Raw genomic sequence first — 19,590 nt, forward strand, 5'->3', positions numbered from 1 at the left:
AATAGCGACAGGATTTTGCCATAAGTGCCATGTGCCATAAGTGCCATAAGTGCCTTTTCATGCCTTTTTTGATGATTTCACAAGATAATGCCCTTTTCACGATCGAGTGCCCAAATCAGTCTTTTTTTACCGTGTTAACGTAACTTACAAGAAAATTTCTACCACCGGGGCGAAACCGGGGGCGCCACCGTCGGTCGTTCATTTGTGGGTAGTGGACAAGGCCCCAGTCTTTTGCAGTCAGGCTGTAAGTGGGTGTTAAGTGGTGATTGGAGAGGGGTGGGTGGAGAAGGGTCCAGTCTTTTCAAACTGGAGTCAGGCTGTGAGTAGGTGTGATGTTGGTTGGGGAGCGGGTACCAGAGTTAAGTTTCTGTTTATCGAACCTGCAGTAGAACTCGTTCAGGTCGCTGGTCAGCTGATGATTGTCCAAGGAGCGGGGGTTTTCCTCAATAAATTGATATTGTTACAGGCACAGTTCTACCACTGATTTTTGGCACCCTTGGTTTCAGAGCCTTTCTGGATTATCCGTTTTGTCGGACCAACAGAGGTCACAAGCCTTGGGGGGGCGAGATACCGGCCTGCAGTCAGTTGCGGAAGTCAGCTATGGGAAGGGCCAGAGTTCCAGAGCCCGGACCCGGCAAATGCGAACCAGCGATTAGTCATGGAGATCGGCTATGGGAACGGGTCTGCCAGCGACAGGGGGTAAATTCCTCTTTTGCCTCATCCGGCCTAGGCACGAACTTCTGGGGGGGGGGGGGGGGGATTTTGTCCAAATTAAAGAGGGGCCAGACCATCAGTTGGCGGAAAGTCGGTGGTGGACTTGTATTCATAATCATATTTTAGCATGTAACAAGCTTGTGAAATATGAAAGCTGATAGCCATTCCACATCTAAACTGCATTTCATCAATCTTTTTAAATATTGTTCTTGTAATACAAAGCCCATCATAGAGTCGGAATGAAGCCTTTGATAAGGTCCCACACGGGAGATTGGTGAGTAAAATTAGAGCACCTGGTATTGGGGGTAGGGTATTGACATGGATAGAGAATTGGTTGGCAGACAGGAAGCAAAGAGTAGGAATAAACGGGTCCTTCTAAGAATGGCAGGCAATGGCGAATGGAGTGCCGCAAGGCTCGGTGCTGGGGCCATAACTATTTACAATATAAATTAATGATTTGGATGATGGAATTAGAAGTAACACTGTCAAGTTTGCAGATGACAAAGCTGGGTGGCAGTGTGAACTGCGAAGAGGATGTTAGGAGGTTGCAGGATGACTTGGACAGGTTGAGTGAATGGGCAGATGCATGGCAGATGCAGAATAATGCAGATAAATGTGCGGTTATCCACTTCGGCGGCAAAAACAAGGAGGCAGATTATTATCTCAATGGTGTCAGATTAGGTAAAGGGGAAGTGCATCGAGACCTTGGTGTCCATGTACACCAGTCACTGAAACTAAGCATGCAGGTACAGCAGGCAGTGAAGAAAGCTAATGGAATGTTGGCCTTCATAACAAGAGGATTTGAGTAGGAGTAAAGAGGTCCTTCTGCAGTTGTATAGGGCCTTGGTGAGACTGCATCTGGAGTATTGTGTGCAGTTTTGGTTTCCTAATTTGACGAAGGACGTCCTTGCTATTGAGGCAGTGCAGCGTAGGTTCACGAGGTTAATCCCCGGGATGGCGGGACTATCATATGAGGAAAGATTGGAAAGACTGGGCTTGTATTCACTGGTGTTTAGAAGGATGAGAGGGAATCTTATAGAGATGTATAGAATTATAAAAGGACTGGACGAGCTAGATGCAGGAAAAATGTTCCCAATGTTGGGGGTCCAGAACCAGGTAGGCTATTTAAAACTGAGGTGAGGAGAAACTTTTTCACCCAGAGAGTTGTGAATTTGTGGAATTCTCTGCCACAGAAGGCAGTGGAGGCCAATTCACTGGATGAATTTAAAAGAGAGTTAGATAGAGCTCTAGGGGTTAGTGGAATCAAAGGATACGGGGAGAAGGCAGGCACAGGTTACTGATTGTGGATGATCAGCCATGATCACAATGAATGGCTGGCTCGAAGGGCCAAATGGCCTCCTCCTGCACCTATTTTCTGTGCATGTATGAAATAAGAGCAATTTGAAATATTTCTTCAAAGTTGAAATTAATATAAATAGGAATATTTATCAAAATCTTCTAGATCAGATAGAATCTTAGATAACATTTTTAAATGATTACATATTACAAATAAAAAACTAATATCCAGATATCAATACAGTTCTATAAACTATTGCTTGAGCAAACTGCTATTTACTTCATCCAAGGACAGTACCTATGACATCTAATAGATGGCGCATGCGTGACTCTGGATAAAAATCATGGTCAGTTTGCCTCCATACATCATCCACAGTATCACGAGTAGTCTCAACCAAATCCACCACATCAGCCAAAGACAGAGCATCCAAATTGTTGTACTACCAAGAAAAAAAAGTGAAAATGTTAAATAAAATTATTTAAATAGTTTGAAATTTTAAGTGCGCCTCCACAGTGTACCAAATCAGAAGCAAGGAAGGTGAGCAGCTGGAGGGAATCTAGAGAGGATGGGTTTGTTTTCTTTATAAACTAGAGAGGCTGGGTTTGTTTTCATTACAGCAGAGAAAACTGATGGGGACCTGACTGAGGTATACAAAGTTACGAAGGACATTTATAGGGTAGATAATAAGAAACATTTCCCCTTGGCAGATGTGTCTACAAACACAGAGCACAAGTTTAAGGTTAGGGGAAGGAGAACTAGAGGGAATCTAGGGAAGATGAATAGATTGGATAAACACACAGTCTCTTGCCCAGAGTAGGGGAATTGAGAACCAGAGGACATAAGGTGAAGGGGGATAGAATTAATAGGAACCCAAGGGGTAACTTTTTTTACACATATGGAGGTGGGTGTATGGAATGAGCTACCAGAGGACATAGTGGAGGCTGGTACTATCGTAACATTTAATAAACATTTAGATAGGTGCATGGATAGGATAGGTTTTGAGCAATATGGCCAAAACACAGGCAGATGGGACTTGTGTCGATGCGACATGTTGGTCAGTGTGGGCAAGTAGGGCTGAAGGGCCTGTCTCCATGCTGTATGGCTCCATGACTCTACAATAAAATTTTCAGCCAGAGCATGGTAGAAAACTGGAACATACTACATTAGGGGGCGCTGGAGACTTTTAAGTAGTATTTAGATGAACACTATAAAATGGGATTAGTGTAGCTAAAATGGGATGTACAATGGTTGGAATGCACATGGTCAGCTGAAGAACCAGTTTCTATACTATTTGACACTATGACTATAAATACCAAGCAAGCCTGGTCCAAACTTCACATTCAGATAAAGAATTTCAACATACCAGGTAAAATAAAAAGGAATCCCAACGTATATTCAAGTTATCCAGCATTTTGCCAAATAGTGTGTGCTCAAAACCAATTACTTTGTTATTACAATTATTCTAGTTGAGAGTTTCATTAACTGATAACTCAGCCTGAAAAATCTTGTGTTCGTAAACAAACCTGTGAAATAATTTTAAACAGTTCTTCAAAATGCTGGGCTCTTTCTCTTTTATCTGTTTTACTGGTGGTTGCAGCAACTTCTGCCCAGAACTGAAATTCATCGCTAGGTTCTAGAATTCCTTTCAAAACAGAAATAAAATGTTTGCATAGTACTGATGGTTCATTTCATGTGCGTTAAATAGTACAGAAATTGACATAAAGCTAGAGATATGGCAGAATAGGTGATTCAGAAATAGGAATGGTCTTTCTGGATTCACAGAGCTGTTTCTTCATGTAAACATTCAGAATACAGGAATATAATACACCAATGTAAAAATAATAATCATGAGACATGTGTGAGACATAGGAGCAGGTCTTTCTCAAAGTGTCAGCTCAGCAAACACCAACCAAATCTCCATCTTTGCTATCAACCCAGCCTCTCCAGTCCTTTTGTCTAGGGTTTGTAAACCTTGTATATTTCTTTGCACTGGTGCTAGCCACTTCTCTAACCTGGAAGGTGTTTTGTTTCAGATTATGTATATTTCTCTTTGGCTTCATACATGAAAAAGAATAATTTACAAGTTTCTGGCAGATATTGTGTAGGAAGGAACTGCAGATGCTCGTTTACGCCAAAGATAGAAGTTTCGTCACCCATTCCTTCTCTCCAGAGATGCTGCCTGTCCCGCTGAGTTACTTCAGCATTTGGCGTCTAACTTCTAGCAGATACTAGCTGGAACCTTTTGTGAATATGATAGGGAACACTATAGAATTTAGTCATAACTCTATTAACATAATATCTGCATCATCTTTTCACCTATTGCTCACCCTAACCATCTGATTGCCTTCAGATCTATTTGCACGTTGCCAAAGAAATTTTATTTCTTTGAACATTGAATTATCCAATTTTAGGTGACTTGTGCAACGTGCAAATAGATCTGAAGGCAATCAGATGGCTAGGGTGAGCAAGAGGTTAAGAGATAATGCAGATATAGAGTTATGACTAAAAATGTCACCGATCCATGTTTCCCAAGTATGTTGTCTGAGTTACTCCAGCACTTTTTTATCCTTTTGGGTATTGACCAGTAGCTGCAGTTCTTTTTTTCAAAACAAAACCTTGACTCTTAATACCTTTCACATTTTTTGTATTATTTTCTTTAAAAAAAACTTCAACATCCCTTAGTCTAACACATAAACTGATGATTTTTCTCGTGCATAAACTAAGATGGTTATGGCCAATTTGACCAATGAAAAACCTGGAAAACATATCTACGATTCTCCGAACAGCAACTCCCTGTGTTTAACCAGTGATTTCTTGTTAATGTGGTTATGCATTATAAATAATACTCCCTGCCAATAAAAATACCCAGTCGGGTCTGTCGTATCCTAAAACCTGACTTCACTCTTTGTGTTTACAATTTTCACCCATTTAATTGATATTCACCCAATCTTAGTTTTGGTATACTCCAGCTGGCTAAAACAAAATCATACAAATCCTTTTTCTTTCATCAAATCAACAAGAAAAATAGAAAGAACACACCATTTTCTCCCAAGGTTTGATCAACCCTCACCTAAGAAACGAACATTTGATTTGATATTCCCAAATAAAGTTTACAAAAGACCTAAAATGATATCATCAGGACATTAATCAAAATAGTTTAGTTTAATTTAGTTTAGTTTAGTTTAGAGATACAGCGTAGAAACAAGCCCTTCAGCCCACCGATTCTATGCCGACCAGCAATCCCTGCACACTAACACAATCCTACACACACTAGGGACAATTTACAATTTTACCAAAGCCAATTACCCTACAAACCTGTATGTCTTTGGAGTGTGGAGGAAATCAAAGCACCTGGAGAAAACCCACGGGGTCACAGGGAGAATGTACAAACTCCACACAGACAGCACCCATAGTCAGGATCAAACCCGGGTCTCTGGCGCTCTAAGGCATCAACTCTACCGCTGCGCCATGGTGCCGCCCTAAATCGTGGGAGAAATAAATCTTTCCACGTCAGCTTCCGATGTGGATGGGATAAAGACTCTATAGATGGAAAGATTTCTTCCTGCACTTGTTTCCTGCTTAAATCAAATTTTGAAATGTCTAGAAAATATTGACAACATTCATGTAGATGTCTATGTCTTAGTTCATGACACCATGAAAATGGTGAATGGGAAGAGAAACTGGAAGGGAAAATCAAACTGTAGACTCTTTAAATTTATTATATTCCAGCAATAAGTTCCAAACCTGAAGTGTCCTCTTCCCCTCCAAATTTTGTTCCACTACGAGAAGGATCCGAGTGCCTGACAATAGCGCCTAGACCTGCTTCAAGCTGAGTCAATAAATTTTGAAGCTTAGGGTCAAAACTCTTACTCCATTTCTCATCCTTAAAAAAAAATCAGAAAACATATTAACCATAAAAACTCTGCCAGTAATTTGAACTTTAAAATAAATCCGATATCCTGGGTTTTTCCAGTGTTTTTGGCATTTCAAGATTATGTACAATTTAAAATTCACAAAAACCTGATTTTTTGAAGTCTTTAATCATCATCTGCTTTCAAAATGCTTAACCTAAGTAGCACTTTTTTTTTTGCAATTATCTGATTATTGTAGATTTTAAGGGATTGTTAATACTTTGGAAAATTTAGCAGAAAGTCAGAATCCAGATAATTTCAACCCAGTCTCACAAGGGTGTCTTCAGTTGTCGCCGACATGGTCGTAGCTTGTCGTAGTTTGTCACGGGAAGACGTAGGTTGACTTTGGTTGTCGGAGGTTGCCACCTGTGTGGTCGTAGGTTGTCGTAGGTGCGGTCGTAGGTGGACCTAAGTTGTGACAATTGGGTTGCCGGTAGCTTGCTGTAATTTGACGTCGACTAGGTGGTAGGTTGTTGTAGATATTGTTGTGGGGGGGTCCAGTCTCCGGTTGTTCGACGAACTGCTACGATTATTGCAGTCGCTGGCAGTCGCCAAAAAAAACGCCTAAGTGGGACAGGCCCCTTAGGCTGACAACTGGCATTACAATGAAAATCCCAATAAAAGCAACAGATTTTAGTTTAAATGAGTTGAGTATAGGAGCAAAGAGATCCTTCTGCAGTTGTACAGGGCCCTAGTGAGATCGCACCTGGAGTACTGTGGGCAGTTTTGGTCTCTAAATTTGAGGAAGGACATTCTTGCTATTGAGGGCATGCAGCGTAGGTTCACTAGGTTAATTCCCGGAATGGCGGGACTGTCATATGTTGAAAGACTGGAGCGACTCGGCTTGTATACACTGGAATTTAGAAGTGTGAGAGGGGATCTTATTGAAACATATAAGATTATTAAGGGGTTGGACACATTAGAGGCAGGAAACATGTTCCCAATGTTGGGGGAGTCCAGAACCAGGAGCCACAGTTTAAGAACAAGGGGTAGGCCATTTAGAACGGAGATGAGGAAAAACTTTTTCAGTCAGAAAGTTGTAAATCTGTGGAATTCTCTGCCTCAGAAGGCAGTGGAGGCCAATTCTCTGAATGCATTCAAGAGAGAGCTAGATAGAGCTCTTAAGGATAGCGGAGTGAGGGGGTATGGGGAGAAGGCAGGAACGGGGTACTGATTGAGAGTGATCAGCCATGATCGCATTGAATGGCGGTGCTGGCTCGAAGGGCTGAATGGCCTACTCCTGCACCTATTGTCTATTGTCTATAGGTAGTTTCCACTTGTTCAAAAACTTCCTTCAACAGAAGATAGACACAAAGTGCTGGAGTAACTCAGTGGGTCAGGCAGCATCTCTGGAGAAAAAAAGATGGGTGACATTTCGTGTTAATAGACAATAGACAATAGGTGCAGGAGTAGGTCATTCGGCCCTTCGAGCCAGCACCACCATTCAATGCGATCATGGTTGATCACTCTCAATCAGTACCCCGTTCCTGCCTTCTCCCCATACCCCCTCACTCCGCTATCCTTAAGAGCTCTATTCAGCTCTCTCTTGAAAGCATCCAACGAACTGGCCTCCACTGCCTTCTGAGGCAGAGAATTCCACACCTTCACCACTCTCTGACTGAAAAAGTTCTTCCTCATCTCCGTTCTAAATGGCCTACCCCTTATTCTTAAACTGTGGCCCCTTGTTCTGGACTCCTCCAACATTGGGAACATGTTTCCTGCCTCTAAAGTGTCCAATCCCCTAATTATCTTATATGTTTCAATAAGATCCCCCCTCATCCTTCTAAATTCCAGTGTATACAAGCCTAATTGCTCCAGCCTTTCAACATACGACAGTCCCTCCATTCCGGGGATTAACCTAGTGAACCTACGCTGCACGCCCTCAATAGCAAGAATATCCTTCCTCAAATTTGGAGACCAAAACTGCACACAGTACTCCAGGTGCGGTCTCACCAGGGCCCGGTACAACTGTAGAAGGACCTCTTTGCTCCTATAGTCAACTCCTCTTGTTATGAAGGCCAACATTCCATTGGCTTTCTTCACTGCCTGCTGTACCTGCATGCTTCCTTTCAGTGACTGATGCACTAGGACACCCAGATCTCGTTGAACATCCCCTCTTCCTAACTTGACACCATTCAGATAATAATCTGCCTTTCTATTCTTACTTCCAAAGTGAATAACCTCACACTTATGTACATTAAACTGCATCTGCCATGTGTTGACCAGAAACATCTCCAGAGATGCTGTCTGACCCACTGAGTTACTCCAGCACTTTGTGTCTATCTTGGGTATAAACAAGCATCTGCAGCTCCTTTCTACACATTACCTTCAACAGTATTGGTGCAAATATTTGACGTATTGCTTGATAAAAAGCAGTTATAGGTGAATCCAGCATTGATGACACAAGTATATTGGTGTGCAAATTTTCCTCAGTAATGACATCTGGGCGCATCTTAAAGAACACCAGAATTTTGTCCTTGGCGTCTCCTGGTTCAACCTATCATTGAAACAAACAAAAGCCATTAAAAACCACGTTCAGTAATATTAGAACATAGAACATAGAAAAGTACAGCACAAGAACATACCCTTCAGCCCAGAATGTCTGAGCTGAACATGATGCCAAGACCATCACTTATCTACCTGCACATAATCCATATCCCTCCATTCCTTTCATATCCATATGCCTATCTAAAAGTATCTTAAATGCCATTAACATTTCTGCTGCAACGACCACCACCACCCACAGCAGCACGTTCCAGGTTGTCATCACACTTTGTGTAAAAAAAATTGCCCCACACATCTTCTTTAAGCTTTGTGCCTCTCACTTTAAAGCCATGCCCTCTAGTATTTGATTTTTCCATCCTGAAAAAGGTTCTGACTGTCTAATCTATCTATATCTCTCACAATTTTATCTACTTTATCATGTCTCCCCACAACCTCCTGCATTCCAGAGAAAATAATCTGTCTGTCCAACCTCTCCCTGTAGCTAATACCCCCTAATACAGATATCATTCTGGTGACCTCCTCTGCACCCTTTCCTAAGCCTCTACATCCGTCCTGTAATGGGGCGAACAGACCCGCACACGATACTCTGGTTCAGCCCAACCAAAGTCCTATAAAACTGTATCTTAATGTCCTGACTCTCACACAACACTCTGACCAATGAAAGCAAGCATGCCATATGCCTTATTTACTGCTTTAGCTTTCTAAATAGCGAACAAATTTTAATTTTGTTCTTACAATTAAGTCCTTTTTAATCTTTCTATATCTCGATGTACAATAAACACAACGGAAAATACTTTCCTTCATTGATCACATATTACAAGGAATCATAGTTCCTATGTCCTGAGTGATCAATCTGGGATTTTATTACCTTCCCCACATACTGTAAGAAATATAGCTTTTACAAGTTCAGCCAACCACAGATGAATGCTGCTCAGACAGCATTTTCGATATAATCTTCCCAGTAAAAATTAGATGTTGTTCAATTATGTCAAAGAATTTTACGTGAAAGGAATTAACAATGAGAAAATTATGTTTGGTATTTCATTCCTGTAAAACCAGGTTCTCCTTGGTGGTAATATTCATATCAAATTATAATTTATCTCCCTTAGACAGTTCTCCATGGTCATAGGCAACTTATTCTCACTCAGGTTCTTTAGATTCTAAGGTGGCAGAGACCAAAGTATCATTCACAGGTTCTGCCACCTGGGAAGGAAGAGGTGCTGAATAGGCCAGGCAGGTGGAGTGTTAAAGAGGTTGGAAATCATAGGTCAGGTATTCTCACAAATAGGTGTAAATGTTACAAGTTGACAAGAACACTTTGAGAACATCCTTGAACTGTTCCTTCTGTCCATCTGGTGAGCTTTTGTTGTGACAAAGCTCACAGGGTAGACTGTGTGTGTCAGAAATCTGGAGTCACACATACGAGCAATGTGTTTTGCTTATCAGAGCTGACTGAGTGTGACTGGAAACTCAGTGCTAGGGTGTTGGCCCATGAGAGGAAGTTTGTTTATCCTGCTTGTGGATCTGGAAGATTTTGGTGCTTTGCAGTGCTTTGCTGTGGTATCTCGAGACTTGAAAATGCAATAGGAGGATGGAGATTAGTGTAGCCCAGTAGACCAGGAGCTCTCTATTGGGTTTGAAAACCTGACCATCAAATATCTTTTTCTCAGTCACCAAAAGTTGTGATGGCTTAATGAAGATAATGAATTTCATCAACAACATCTTCATTCATTGAGAGGTGTTTTGTTTAGTTTATTATTGTCACGTGTAAGGTACAGTAAAAAGCTTTTTTGTTGCGTGCTATCTAGTCAGTGAAAAGACAATACCTGATTATAATCAAGTCGTCCACAGTGTACAGATAAGGGATAACGGGTGCATCATTTAGTGCAACATAAGGTTCGATAAAGTCCGATTAAAGGTAGTTCAAAGGACTCCATGAGATGGATGGTAGGTCAGGAGAGCACTCTAGCTGGTGAGAGGACAGTTCAGTTGCCTTATAACAGTCGGGGGAGGGGGAGGTGACTGTCCCTGAATCTGGTGTGCATTTTCAGATTTTTGTACCTCTTGCTTAATGAGTGAGGGAAAAAGAGGGAGTGCCCGGAGTGAGTGGTCCTTGATTATACTGGTGGCCTTACCGAGGCAACGTGGTGTAGATGCAAGGGAGGTTTGTGTGATGGTTTGGGGCATTTCCACAACTGTCTGCAATTTCTTGCGGTCCTGGATGGAGCTGTTCCCATACCATGTTGTGATGTATCCCAATAAAATGCTTTCTATGGTGCACCTGTAAAAGTTGGTGAGAGTTGTTGGGGACATGACAAACTTCCTAGAGGTAGATGTGTTGGTGTGCTCTCATGGCTATTGCTTCGATGTGGCTGATCCAGGACAAATTGCTGGTGATACTTATTCCTAAGAACTTGGAGCTTTTGACCATCTCTATTTCCGCTCCATCAATGTAAACTGTGGTGGGTGTCCCTGAATCTGGTGTGCATTTTCAGATTTTTGTACCTCTTGCTTCATTTCCTGAGGTCAATCACATTCTCCTTTGTCTTGCTGACATTGAGGGAGAGGTCAGTGTTTTGGCACCAGGTTACGAGGTTCTCAATCTCCTCTCTGTACTCCGTCTCATCATTATTTGATATGCAGCCCACTATCGTGGTATCACCTGCAAACTTGTAAATTGAGTTGGATTGGTATTTGGCTGCACAATCACGAGTGTATAAGGAGTATAGAAGGGAGCTGAGAACACATCCCGGAGCACCAGCGTTGAGGATGATTTGTCACCTATCCTCACTGATTGTGGTCATAGACGACATCTATGCTTTCAATACCATTATCCCAATCAAGCTCATTTCCAAACTCGTGGAACTTGGAGTCAGCTCTTCTGTCTGTAACTGGATCCCCGACTTCCTGACAAACAGACCATAATCAGTGAGATAGACTGGGAAGATCAGTGAGAAGAGTCTCGACCCGAAACGTCACTCCAGCGATGCTGCCTGTCCTGCTGAGTTACTCCAGCATTTTGTGTCTATCTTTAATTTAAACCAGAATCTGCAGTTCCTCCCTACCCATAAGGACAGGTGACAAATCACCCTCGACGATAATCCTCAGCACTGGTGCCCTGCAAGGATGTCTGTGGCTACACTAGTAGCTCCTGGTATATAGGAAGCATGCCACGATTTCCTGAGCAAATTCTGAGGAGGGCCTGAAGAAATGTTGCATATCCATTCCCTCCACAGATGCTGCCTGACTTACTGAGTTACACCACCACTTTTGCTCAAGATTCCAGCATCTGCAGTTCCTTGTGTTTCCATGTCATGATTTCCAGAATCTCATTGTGGACCTTTATTGCTCAAAGATGGTATTCTACAGCGAGAACAGGTTGGTCAAGGAGAACAGTTTGGAGAACATTCTTTCGCAGATGTTTAGCGTAAGAACCATTTTCTCATATGCTTCAGTGCACAAGTTGAAATGACTTGGAGCTCAATCTCTGAGCATGTTAATATGGTGAGGCCGCATTTGGAGTATTGTGTTGAGTTGGGCGCCATGTTATAGGAAATATGGTGTCAAGCTGGAAAGGGTACAGAGAAGATTTATGAGGATGTTGCCAGGACTAGAGGGTCTGAGCTGTAGGGAGAGGTTGAGTAGGCTGGGACTCTATTCCTTGGAGCACAGGACGATGAGGGGTAATCTTATTGAGGTGTAGAAAATCATGAGAGGAATAAATCATGTAGATGCACAGAGTCTCTTGCCCAGAGTGGGTGAATCGAGGACCAGAGGACAAAGGTTTAAGGTGAAAAGATTTAATAGGAATCTGAGGGGGGAATTTTCGCACAAAGGGTGGTGGGTGTATGGAACAAGCTGCCAGAGGAGGTAGTTGAGGCTGGGACTATCCCAATGTTTAAGACAAGTACACGGATAGGACAGGTTTGGAGGGATATGGAGCAAACACTGGCAAGTGGGACTAGTGTAGCAGGGACATGTTGGCCGGTGTGGCCAAGTATCACCGAGATACTAAACTGAGGAACTGTCCATCCCTACAGACAGACATAATAAATGCCATGCACTAAATGTGAAGGGCTGATAATTTATTTGAGTATACCAACAACATTAAACCTTCAACCATCAAACACCATCAAAAAGATGAAAATCAAAACCCAACTGCTGATGCTGGAAATCTGAAATAAAAAGGGAAAGTGCTGGAAACAGCAGGATAGGTGGAAACTGAGGAAAGAGGAATTTCCTATATCTGTAGCATTAATTGTTTCTCTTTCCTCAGATGCTGCCTGATCTGATGAATGTTACCTACATTTTACGTTTTTATTTTCACCAAAAATAGATTTGCTATTTATTCATCTTGTTTCTACATATTGCTCTGTGTGTGGTTTTAAAAATAACTTTTACAATACTTAATATGTGTCAATCACATTGGCATCCCAGGAATGTGACAGATACCACAAAAGCAAGTTCTCTATTCCTACTTTAAAAAGTCTGTGCAATGTTGCAATGCTGAATACCTATCACCAGAGGGTGCCACTGAATTAAGACCACAGTTACAACCAATACTTCAATGGTTCTCTATTGTCACGTATGCACTGCACAGTGAAATTCTTGCACCCATTGCCATATTTTGGCGCCATTTACAAAAGAAACCAACCACGCAGAAACTAACCGAGTTTCAAAAACTGCAGCATATTATATATAGGTCTTCCCTGGATTACCATTGTGTTCCTTTCATAAGATTGATTAGTAGGACTGGCTGTTACAATTCCTGAAATTTTGCACTCCAATTGACTTGCATGGTGTTGTTCTTGGGGATGACCACTAGGTGATGTTGCTACCATTCAGACACATCTTCAGTTGTGTACCTCAACGTCACTGGGTGATTCGGCCTTTTATCACAAGACACCCTCAGTCGAGGCAGGCCCACCGCAGGGTGATCAGAGCTGGGTGTGCGTCTTATGGTTAGCCTCTAGATGGTCAAGTGGCAGCCCAGACAGCATCCCTTCTTTTCAGCCACAGCCAGTGACTGCTCCGTTCGTGCCCATTAGAAGAATTGTTCGCAACACAAACATTTTGCAATTCGGAAATGTGGCTGCTAACCAAGTCCCCACATGGCAGAAAATGCCTACAGAGATAGGTTGCTCCATAAGAATAAATACTCTGGAGGACCATTTAAATCTGCTTTTGCCTTTCTCAAAAATTAAAGCTCGCATGAACAAATTTTGCTACCTACTTCCAGCTAATAATGACATTTTTTTGGAGGAGGCACACGAAAGTACAGATGCTGGAATCTTGAGCAAATATCTAACTGCAGGAGGAACTCAGTAGGTCATACTTTTAAAAGATTTGTCTGCAGACAAGGTATTAAACGGTATTGACAATTTTAAAAAGGACACTGCTGATGGCCCAGGTGACATGTCTTTAGCTTGGAGTCGCAAAATAGATGTTAACTAAAATGTATTCTTCCTGGGTTTGATGTGGCAAAATTCCAGCTTAGGTCAAGAACAGTCACCAGTCAACAACCGGCCCTGCAGCAGCTGGCTAATCTATTCCGGTGGTCTCCCAAATGCTCATTTTCATTCATACGCCATACACAAGTCAGGCATTCTTAAACTGGGTACGACTTGTAGATAATTATATTAACCTACACCTTAAATCCTTCCATAGTTTTCATTTGCTTTACTTACAAGACCACAATCTTGCATAACAATGAAAAACACAGTCAGTAAAGATATTTGAAGCAAATAAGTTTGAAAATCTGATACACGTTCTGCATGATATTTGCATATATTTACTGGTTTTAGATATTTTAACATTGTCATTAAAATGGCAATAGATATCATTAGTGTACGAAGGAACTGCAGAGTAAGGGTCTGAAGAAGGGTCTCGACCCGAAACGTCACCCATTCCTTCTCTCCCGTGATGCTGCCTGACCCGCTGAGTTACTCCAGCATTTTGTGAATAAAAGGAACTGCAGATGCTGGTTTAAACCCAAGATTGACACAATTGCTGGAGTAACTCAGCGGGACAGGCAGCATAGAAACATAGAAAAATAGATGCAGGAGTAGGCCATTTGGCCCTTCGAGCCAGCACCGCCATTCAATATGATCATGGCTGATCATCTGAAATTAGTGCCCCGTACCAGCTTTTTCCCCATATCCCTCGATTCCTTTAGCCATAAGAGCTAAATCTATTTCTCTTGAAAACATCCAGTGAATTGGCCTCCACTGCCTTCTGTGGCAGAGAATTCCACAGATTCACAACTCTCTGAGTGAAGATGTTTTTATTCATCTCAGTCCCAAATGGCCTACCCTTGTTAAACTGTGACCCCTGGTTCTGGACTCCCCCAACATCAAAAACATTATTCCTGCAACTAGCCTGCCCAATCCTTTTATATGTTTCCATAAGATCCCCTCTCATCCTTCTAGATTCCAGTGAATACAAGCCCAGTCGACCCATTCTTTCATCATATGTCAGTCCCGCCATCCGGGAAATTAATCTGGTGAACCTACGCTGCACTCCCTCAATAGCAATAATGTCCTTCCACTCACCTCGGCTCCGTGCCGCCAGTGCTGCAGCCAGAGCGAGCCTCTCCTGCATTGGTCTAGCACCCTCCCCTCCCCCACTCCATCCCCTCATCCCCACCACTCACCCATACCATCCTCTCTTATCCCCCCTCCTCTCCCCCAATCACCCACTCTATCCCCCTCATCCCCCCTCCCCCCCACCCACTCCCCCTCCTCCGCCCTCCCCCCTACTCTGCCCCTCCCCTCTCACCCACCCCCACTCCGCCCCCCTCCTTCTCACCCACCACCACCACCCCTCCCCTCTCACCCACCCCCACTGTCCCCTCCCCTCCACTCCCCTCCCCTGCCCACCCCTCCCCCACTCTTCCCCCCACCCCCCTCCTCCCCTGCACCCACTACCCCCCTCTCCCCTCCCCCCCCATCCCCACTCCCCCCCCCTTACACCCCAGCGGTATGAACATTGAATTCTCTAACATCAGATAGTCCCTGCTTTCCCTCTCTATCCCCTCCCCCTTCCCAGTTCTCCCACTAGTCTTCCTGTCTCCGACTACATTCTATCTTAGTCCCGACCCTCCCCTGACATCAGTCTGAAGAAGGGTCTCGACCCGAAACATCACCCATTCCTTCTCTCCCAAGATGCTGCCTGACGCGCTGTTACTCCAGCATTTTGAGTCTACCTTCGATTTAAACCAGCATCTGCAGTTTTTTTTCCTGCATACCTTGATTTCCCACGTTAGCCACAGATGAGCCACCTTCTCCGTTTTATTTTTTCGCCAGACATGGATGAACAATTTTTGGAGTTCATCCATGTGGTCTTTAAATCTTTGCCATTGCATTTCCACCGTCAACCCTTTAAGTATAATTTTCCATTCTATCCTAGCCAATTCCCGTCTCATACCTTCAAAGTCTCCATTCTTTAAGTACAGGACCCTAGTCTCTGAATTAACCGTGTCACTCTCCATCCTAATGCTGAATTCCAGCATATTATGGTCACTGTTCCCCATGGGGCTTTGCACAGCAAGATCGCTAATTAATCCTTCCTCATTACACAATATCCAGTCTAGGATGGCCTGTCCTCTAATCGGCTCTTCTACATATTGGTTTAAAAAAAACATCCCGTATACATTCTAGGAAATCCTCCTCCTCAGTGCTACTACCAGTTTGGTTGGCCCAATCTATATGTAGATTAAAGTCACCCAGAACTGCTGTACCTTTGCTACATGCATCAATAATTTCCTGCTTGATGCTATCCCCTTCCTCCCTAGTGCTGTTTGGTGGTCTGTATACAACTCCAACAAGCATTTTCTGCCCTTGGCTATTTCGCAGCATCTCTGGATAGGAGGAATGGATGACGGTTCGGGTCGAGACCCCTCTTCAGGGTCATTAGTCGGGTTTTGTTCAAAGAAGGGCTATGGTTCTAGAAAAAAAGACACAAAGTGCTGGAGTAACTCAGCGGTCAGGCGGCATTACTGGAGAACATGGGCAGGTGAGATTTTGGGCCGAGACCCTGATTGAAGGGGGGAAGAATGCTGGAAGAGAGGAGGGGCAGGGCAAGCCTGGTTGGTAGATTGATGTCAGGGAGCATCTCCGGATAAGCGATGTTTTAGGACCCTTCTTCAAACTGATACATTCACTGTTCATATCTTTGGGTTGTAAGCTGCCAAAGCAGAATATGAGGTATTACACCTCCAATTTGTGTGTGACTTCATTCTGGCAATGGAGGAGACCCAGGACAGAAAGGGCAGAATTGGAATGGGAAGTTAAGTTATAATGGTTATCAACAGGGAGCACAGTGGTGTAGCTAGCAGAGCTGATGTCTCATAGCACCAATTTGATCCTGAGTTTGGATATTGTCTGTGTGGAGTTTGCGTGTTCCCCCTGTGACCATATGAGTTTCCTCCAGCTGCTTCTGTTTCCTCCCACATCCCAAAGACATGCAGGTTTTGTAGGTTAATTGGCCTCTGTAAATGGTAATCGATGGTCAGTGTGGACTCAGTGGCCAACAACATGCAAAACAAAGCTTTTCACTCTACCTTAGTACACATGACAATAATAAACCTAAATCAAGTGATGTGGTGGATGCAGAGGCAAGGACCAGGGGAACTCTATCCTTGTTCCGTCTGGGGGGAGGGGGAATCGAGAGCAGAACTGTGAGTCACGGAAGCATCAAGGGTAAGGGATCCATCTACAACAACATTCCCCCCTGCTGTTGCAGATGGATTGACTAATACTGAATGAGGAATTTGCAGCAAGATCTTGATCGATTGGGCTGAGGAATGGTTAATGGAGTTTAATATAGATAAATATAGTGGTGTTGCATTTTGGAAAGTCTAACCTGGACAGGATTTACTCAGTGAATGGCAAGACTCTGGAAAGTGTTGTAAAACAAAGAGATCTAGGAGTGCAGATACATAGTTCCTTGAAAGTGGCACACAGGTACACAGGCACACAGTGGTCAAGTAGGCTTTCGGCACATTGGCCTTCATCAGTCAGAGTATTCAGTATAGAAGTTGGGAGGTTATGTTACAGTTGTACAAGACATTGGGGAGGCCACATTTGTGTTCAGTTTTGTGTATTGTGTATTTTGAGTATTGTGTTCAGTTTTGGTAACCCTGTTATTGGAAAGATGTTGTTAAGCTGGAAGCACAAAAGATTTACAAGGATGTTGCCAGAACTCGAGGGCCTCTGCTATAGGAAGGTTGAGCAGACTAGGACTTTATTCCTTGAAGCACAGAAATTGAGAAATTAAGTGTAGGACATGCTGTCCTTTAAAGAGGCAGGGTGGGAGGAGGTGTCAGCCAAATAATTGTGGAAGTCAGTGGGTTTATAGTTGTCATTGCCCCATCAGCTGCGTTCTGCAAATAAATCATTAAAAGCATGCTCATTGCAGTAATGATAACCACATTAACACACTGTTAAATAGTAATTTTTAATCACCCAATTTACTCAAGCATGAGACATTATGCATTCCTACCCTAAATTCATCCATTGAGAACATTTTCTTTAATAGAATGGAGTTAAAAATTATAACACATTTTGTACCAGATGACTTCCCAACACTAACTTTCCTGTTTTTCACTAGCAGTACGGCTACAGATAAAATCGGGATTTATTATTAGACTGTTTAAAATGTTTTTCATTATTTGTTAGTTAAGGAATTTTAGTTAACTGGTCCATTCTATAGGCATAATACTAGTTGCAATACACTTAATGATCAATAGATAAGTAAAAGGGTCAATTAATTAAAAAACAGTCTAGGTAAACGCGTTACAAAAAAATTGTGCAGTAATTTTGACAATATCAAAATATTGATTACAACTTATGTAATGTATGTATCAGTACAATAATGAAATATCAAATCATTACAAATCAAACCTTAATAGTGCACTACCCTCTGTAAAGTGTGAAAACGGACACCTCCAGATTCAGGGACAGTTTCTTCCCAGCTGTTATCAGGCAACTGAACCATTCTATCAGCAACTAGAGAAGGGTCCTGAGCTATTATCTACCTCATTGGAGACCCACGGACTATCGTTAATCGGACTTTACTGGACTGTATCTTGCACTTAACATTTTTCCCTTTATGATGTATCTATACACTGTGAGTGGCTTGTAATTTCGTTTTTCACTGACTGGTTAGCACACAACAAAAGCGTTTCACTGTACCTGTTCACGTGACAATAAACTAAATTTAAAATTTAGAAATTATATGAAAATCACATTATGTGGGCATACAAAATTAAACTCTACACACTGCCATTAAGCATACAAGTAAAATAAAATGATACCTTATTACACACAACCAGCTGGCCACCCGATTTCTGTAATGAGATAACAAACACACTGCCATCATCCAGAAAATTGTTCAATTCTCTTCTGTCTCCAAGTGAAGAAATTAAGGAATCTGAAGGTGAAATGCCAAAATAATTTCCTGCTGTACTGAGGATGAAACTTTTTCTCGTATCTTCTGGAATTGCAGGCATGTTGTCTGCTCCTAAACAGAATTTAAAAACAATTTTTAAGTTCTAGAGTCCCCATTTTCTCACATAAAAGAATACAATGAGCCAGAAAATAAAAGATCAACTGGAATGCATCTTGAATTTTTACTCCAATGAAAAATATTTTAAATCAGTTCTTAGCCAGCTGAAATGTAGTTCAGAATTGTTCAATGCAAACCTGGAGCAGCAGCATCTCAACAGCAGAAGGAAAGAGACTCGACAAGCTGGTCAGGAAGGCCAGCTCTGTCCTGGGTTGCCCCCTCAACTCAGTGCAGGTGGTGGGAGAGAGGAGGATGATGGCAAAGTTAACATCGCTGCTGGACAACGACACCCACCCCATGCAGGACACTGTCACTGCACTGAGTAGCTCCTTCAGTGACAGACTCCTTCACCCCAAGTGCATGAAGGAGAGATATAGGAGGTCCTTCCTTCCCGCTGCTGTGAGACTGCACAACCAGCACTGCTCCCAGCAGACAAGTCAACAGTAGCAGTTAAGAACACACGGAATACTGATGACAATTTATCCTTGTCTTTACTTTTATTTATAATGTCTTGCTATCCACTTTGCTGCTGTAACACGGTAAATTTCCCCGGTGTGGGACGAATAAAGGAATATATTATATTAATAATCAATAAAA

The 19,590-nt window shown here is 42.6% G+C and overlaps 1 protein-coding gene across 2 annotated transcripts in view; it reads right to left on the reverse strand.

Annotated features, from left to right (window-relative positions):
* dync2h1 (dynein cytoplasmic 2 heavy chain 1) overlaps positions 1–19,590 on the reverse strand; it is a 310,791-nt gene that overhangs the window by 285,717 nt on the left and 5,484 nt on the right. For both annotated transcript variants that reach the window (XM_078402527.1, XM_078402526.1), the window contains exons 2-6: positions 18,743–18,948; positions 8,249–8,419; positions 5,756–5,894; positions 3,535–3,653; positions 2,309–2,450 (exon numbers count right to left, since the gene is read on the reverse strand). In XM_078402527.1, coding sequence (XP_078258653.1) covers positions 2,309–2,450; positions 3,535–3,653; positions 5,756–5,894; positions 8,249–8,419; positions 18,743–18,937 — 766 coding nt within the window. In that variant the 5' untranslated portion in view covers positions 18,938–18,948. The remainder of the gene's footprint in view (positions 1–2,308; positions 2,451–3,534; positions 3,654–5,755; positions 5,895–8,248; positions 8,420–18,742; positions 18,949–19,590) is intronic.

This window comes from Rhinoraja longicauda, chromosome 7 (assembly GCF_053455715.1).
Source record: "Rhinoraja longicauda isolate Sanriku21f chromosome 7, sRhiLon1.1, whole genome shotgun sequence".
NCBI classification, from domain to species: Eukaryota; Metazoa; Chordata; class Chondrichthyes; order Rajiformes; family Arhynchobatidae; genus Rhinoraja; species Rhinoraja longicauda.